This window comes from Harmonia axyridis, chromosome X (assembly GCF_914767665.1).
Source record: "Harmonia axyridis chromosome X, icHarAxyr1.1, whole genome shotgun sequence".
NCBI classification, from domain to species: Eukaryota; Metazoa; Arthropoda; class Insecta; order Coleoptera; family Coccinellidae; genus Harmonia; species Harmonia axyridis.
The window spans coordinates 769,688-775,472 of NC_059508.1; the positions used below are offsets into that span (position 1 = coordinate 769,688).

The 5,785-nt window shown below is 32.5% G+C and overlaps 1 protein-coding gene across 1 annotated transcript; it reads right to left on the minus strand.

Annotated features, from left to right (window-relative positions):
- Positions 1-4,026: 4,026 nt before the first annotated feature.
- LOC123686104 (tigger transposable element-derived protein 4-like) lies at positions 4,027-5,454 on the minus strand. The gene has a single exon (XM_045626086.1). The coding sequence runs from the start codon at positions 5,452-5,454 to the stop codon at positions 4,027-4,029; it is 1,428 nt and encodes a 475-aa protein (XP_045482042.1).
- Positions 5,455-5,785: the final 331 nt, after the last annotated feature.

The following is a 5,785-nucleotide window of genomic DNA, read 5'->3' on the forward strand; positions in this document are numbered from 1 at the left end:
TCAATTCGACAATCGCAGAAGTGTCGTGAATTTCTGACAATCAAACCAGAACACGTGCTTATCAACAGAAGAAAGCCGTGCGATTATTTGAAAGAATTTCAAGAAACAACGAATGATAACAACAGGCAATCTAACAACTTCCTTTCTTCTTTTGTCTACAATCTCCAGGGAATTGCTGTGAACATTCCTGTGGTGAAATAAACGTGTCTGGCAGACAATTGCCTGTCGCAATCAGCACTCAGAGCAGAAAAGTGTTTTAAACTCTTGTGATAACTATATTGATCATCAATCAATATTGGAATGATAAAGAAATTCCCCTGACGTGCGCCAATGATTTCGCTTTGACTGCAAGGTACAACGTAAGTAGAAAGTGATATTGTGTGGAGGGGACTTATATCCAGTTGAATTCAGAGAACTGACGCAGGTAGACTGGATGGTGACTCACCACCTTCAACCAAAGCCAGTTCTAAATTTCTCTTTACACACTGATTATAATGGGAAGAGGAAAATATAACACTTCAATGAAGTTACTAGATGCATCAAGTGATTCCATTTTTTTATCTTCAAATGTGACTCATTCTTTCACTTCGGGAGCAGGCATTCAAGTCGTCAAATGTCAGAGATAAAGTCTAAACAGAACATAATTGAATGAATGTTTGGAAATAGGCGAGTTCCTTTCCTTTACTACCTACCTCGTCGAATGAATATGCTGTAAGAGTTATATTTTGTTAGATGGAGTGAAATACTTTTGCCTTCATCAGTTCATACAACTGAAACTCCCAGTTTACAAGATTCGATCAACAAAAAAAATTATTTTTTTGTCGTTATTTGGTCACAATTTCGGTTATTTTCGAATTTTGTGCCGGAAATGGCCTCGAACAATAAGGTTCACACTAGGAATGGGCAAAAAATATCGATAAAAAATGTTCGATAACTATCATCGATATTTTCAATACCGATATTATCGATATATGTACATATATATTTCAGAGTATCAAATTCGATTTGTTAATATTTCGCATTATGATTTCGACCTCACGAAACATATCATACCCTAATTCCATTAGTCGAAAATCCTGATTTAGCGGACTCTAAAATAAATATCGAATAATTTCGATATGCAGCAGTTTTGAAATTCTACACATCAAAAATAAAAAGTAATGACTGAACCTTGCTGAAAACTCAAGAAATAAATAGACACAATAAAATTGGAATATAATTCAACGGCCGTTTTCAAATATCTTTCTGTACCTAAATGCATAAACCATTTATTGGTTATTGCTGGAATTCCCAAGATCCCTTGTACCTACACCATATTAACCTATACAATAATTAATGTTTTCAGTTTTTAAATTCTACATATCGAAAAATTTTCGTAAAATAGAAGCAAACTACTAAATATGTGTTTTCAACTGAATCTGGTCAAGATAAATCAGAATTTTTGACTAATGCAACTAGATTATAACATGTTTCGTGTTGTCGAATTCCGTAATGCGAAATATTAAAAAAATATCGAATTTCATACTGTTAAATGAATATCTAATTGTAGAATCGCTGAACTAATACTCTCCTTAACGAAAATATTCCATAAAAATGGGAGCAAACTACTAAATATTTCGTTTTCAACTTAATTTTATCCCGATAAATCATAATTTTCGACTAATGGAACTAGAGCATAATATCTTTCGTGTGGTCGAAATCATAATGCGAAATATTAAAAAATATCGAATTTGAATCTCTAAAATAAATACTGATATGTAGAATCGCAACACTAAAATTCTGCTTAGCGAAAATATTCCATAAAAATGGGAGCAAACTAGGTACTAAATATGTCGTTTTCAACTGAATCTTGTCATCTGAATCTTATTATTCACCTATATGATCTATCATATATCGCTGTAATATTTTGGTTTGGGGAAATAATTAAGTTGTTCTAACAACTTTATTGAATTCAACAAACCAAAATATTACAGAGATATATATCGATATTTTTACTCTTACTTTCGATGAATTTCGATAGTATAAAAAATATCGATACAATATATATCGATAGTTTTCTGTCCCTTGCCCATGCCTAGTTCACACTGATGACGAATCCGTCCTCAATATTTCTTTGACCAGAAAACCAACTCAGACGAGATTTTTAGTTTTGATATAATTTTTTTTTAAATTCTACAATGATTCGAAATACAACAATCTTGACTGAAAAGTACAAGAATCCATAAAGTTTCGAAAATTCCATTATACCTAATTCTCTCATATTGATATTTATTATACAGGGTGTTTCCTAAACATGCGGCAAAAATTCAGGGGGTTGTTCCTTGGACTATTTTAAGAATATTTTGTCCTTTGATGATTTTTGAAAAACCTATTTGTTTCGAAGATATAGGGGAAACAAAATTTCAGATAATAACATTTTATTATGAAAAATTACATGAAAATTCAACTCAACCTACAAAAACTGTTGAAAATTACCACCTCTAGCCAGCATACAAGCATCCAATCTTCTCCTCATTGACTGCCGAACCCTTTCAAAAACTGTCAAAGATAAAATGTTAATTGCTAATACATCACAAAACGAATTCAAATGAAAACCGTGTTTAATCTGTATTCCTTTACCATCTGCACTTATCAATTTTTAGTCAAAAAACTGGCCGTTTTTAGTAATTGGAATGTTGTTAAACAAATTTAAAAATAAATTGTACCTACTTAGTAAACACAGTGCGGTACGCATTTTTATTTAAACTATTATTAATTTTAAAAATATGAAAAATGTTGTTCGCCCTGTATCTTCGAAACAAAGAGGTTTTTCAAAAATCATCCAGGGACGAAACATGCTTAAAATAGTCCAAGGAACAACCCCCTGAATTTTTGCCGCATGTTTAGGAAACACCCTGTATAATTATTATGAAAGAACATTTGTCAGACACTCAAACAATAAAAAAAAATTTGTGAATATTTTTTATTGTTTAAGTGTTTGACAAATGTTCTTTTTGAAATGTTCAATTGAATGCCACCTGAAAGCGTTAAAATACACTACGGTAATTTTTGTACTGTCATTCATCACTAATGGGGAAATTTGAAAGTTTAATTTTAGTAGATTTTCGTGGATAGTGCTTTGTTATCGATTATCTCGAAAATGATACATTCTATGGAAAAGATTCAAGAGAACTTTATTTTTAGTGAAGCTCTGTTGATTTCAGAAATGAAATAATTTTTTCGAAAGAAAGACAGTGGTGTAGATTTTAAATAGGAAAAGGATTATCGCACCCCTATATGTACGCCACTGGATAATGTTGGTTGGAGACACTTACCTGATTCGAAACATTACATTATGTAGACTCCAATACCTGGAAATCAAAACAATTAATGTAATAATACCAGAGTTACAAGTAAAAAACTTATTTCATTTTATATTGTAAAAATTATTTCCATTCATAAAAGAAAATAACAAAACAGTCTTTTTACTCTTTTTTTTTCATACGTCAATATCTCGAATGACAGGATCATCGAAAAGTTCTACTTTTCTTCCGCCGGAGGGAAAACTACTTTTCCCTCTAATAAATAATTCTAATTCAAATGTCATTTTCATTGACCGAAGTTATATTAAATGTACAATTGGTTAATGTTGCATTCTGGAAATTGAAACCATGTTTGTGCATGGACGGTTAGAATTATGTTCAAAAGTTGATGGCTCAATATGGTCAACTTTGTGGAAAAGAAAACCTATTCGATGTAACGTTGTATAGATACTCAAACTGTTACGTAATATTGATTTTGACAAATCATTCAAATTAACAAGCTTTATTAAAATCTTTATCAAGATAATATATTCCAAAAAAATTCAAGGTTTTAGAATTTGAAGACATTGAAAAGTTTTTGAATTTTGAATTCCTCGATGTCAAGGTATCTAAATTATCACCGATATTGTCACATCTTATCTTTTTACTTTTTAGGCGAATTCGCGTACCTACGGGTCCCTTCCATTTCTCTCTTCAGTTCACTGTTATTACCCAAATGCAGTATTTAGTAATGGCTGGCAACACGGCTGCTTCTCAATATGCGCCCGGACTTATCATTTGTTTTTACAGAAGTGGCGATTTCAGGATCAGATAAATTTCCACAAACATCCAAAGACTCATCCACGCTTTCATAGGCTTGTAATTCTTTGTCGCTGAAATGTCGGTTGATCAGGTTGTTTCTTTTTGCCCAATCAAATAAACTAAGTGAATCCCCTTGGGAATTTCCATCATTGATCCTCAACCATTGTGCTGAAGGAATTTCATCATTGATCCTCAACCATTCTGCTAAAGGAATGTCATCAATTTCCTCATATTCAGGATAAAAACCTGCATGCCTATAACAATTGCTTATAGTTTTTGAAGAAACGAGGTTCCATGACCTATTTAAAGCAAATATAGCATCAAGAAGGGAAAATTTAAATTTTTCGCCATTGTCTAAGTGGGAAAACAAATTACTCAGAAATATTTTTTTATAATGGGATTTAAAACATGCAATAATTCCTTGGTTCATAGGCTGTAAAATTGCATTCATATTTGGAGGAAGAAACACTAATTTTATACTCCTTAGATTCTCAACACATGGATGAGCAGGACAATTGTCAACAAGCAGGATTATATTTCTCTTCTTTTTTTGTAAATCAAGATCCCATTTCCTGATTTCAGTCTCAAAAATCTCGGATGTGATCCATGATTTCTCATTCGATGTATATTTGACAGGTAAATTTTTACAAGACTTCAAACAGCTGGGTGTTCTTGGTTTTCCTATAACCAATAATTCTCTTTTTTCCTTACCAGACATGTTGGCGCAAACTAACACTGTAATTCTATCTTTACTTTTCTCACCCCCAGAACATTTTTCGTTTTGAAACTTGAGAGTTTGATTTGGCATAAGCTTGAAAAATATTCCAGTCTCATCAGCGTTGAAAATGTCATCATTAGAATAATTTTTTCTAATATCGGGCCAGATGTAATTCAACCAATCTTCTTCACTTTCACTTGCACTTGCACTTGCACTTACACTTGCTGCTTCTCCATGCATTTTCCTTGAAGTAATACAGTACCTTCTTTTGAAGCGATATATCCAGCTTCTAGAACAGGATACGTTTTGGTTATCAGGGGACAATAGTCTAGAAAAATATTCTGCTTTCTTCTGCAACATCAGGCCGCTAATTGGAACGTTTTGAATCCTCTTTTGTTTGAACCAATTTAGCAATGCTTTTTCAGTTCCTGAATTGACGGGTTTGCTAATTTTCTTCATTTTAGAGATGTTGGAATTCATCGTACTCTGAAGTTTGGCTCTATTTTTCCAGATCGTAGAGACAGTTGAACTCGGCAATCCAAATTGTCGGCAAACATCTGCATTAGATTCACCATTCGCCAATTTATTTATTATTTGATTCTTTTCTTCTAGTGTTATAGCTCTCCTCGACATTTTCGTACAGTTACGTGAACGGTATCACTCTCAATCAAATACTGGAATAAATTGAACCAATAAATGCGATTAACGCATCCAAATTCGGACAAGTCAGCACAATTTTCTCGAACGCATGATCAGATCTCCTTGTAAATAATTCTACAGAAATTGTTCGCTAAAACCGAGCTCTCTTAAATGCGACACTCGTTGTAAGCGACCTCAACTGTATTTATGTGAACTTTTTTTCATGAAAAGAGTTGTTCTATCCGACGCCAAAGTTATTGAACTAAAATTTGGATCACGCTATACAATTTTTCACATTGATATTTGATATTTTACAATAAAAAAA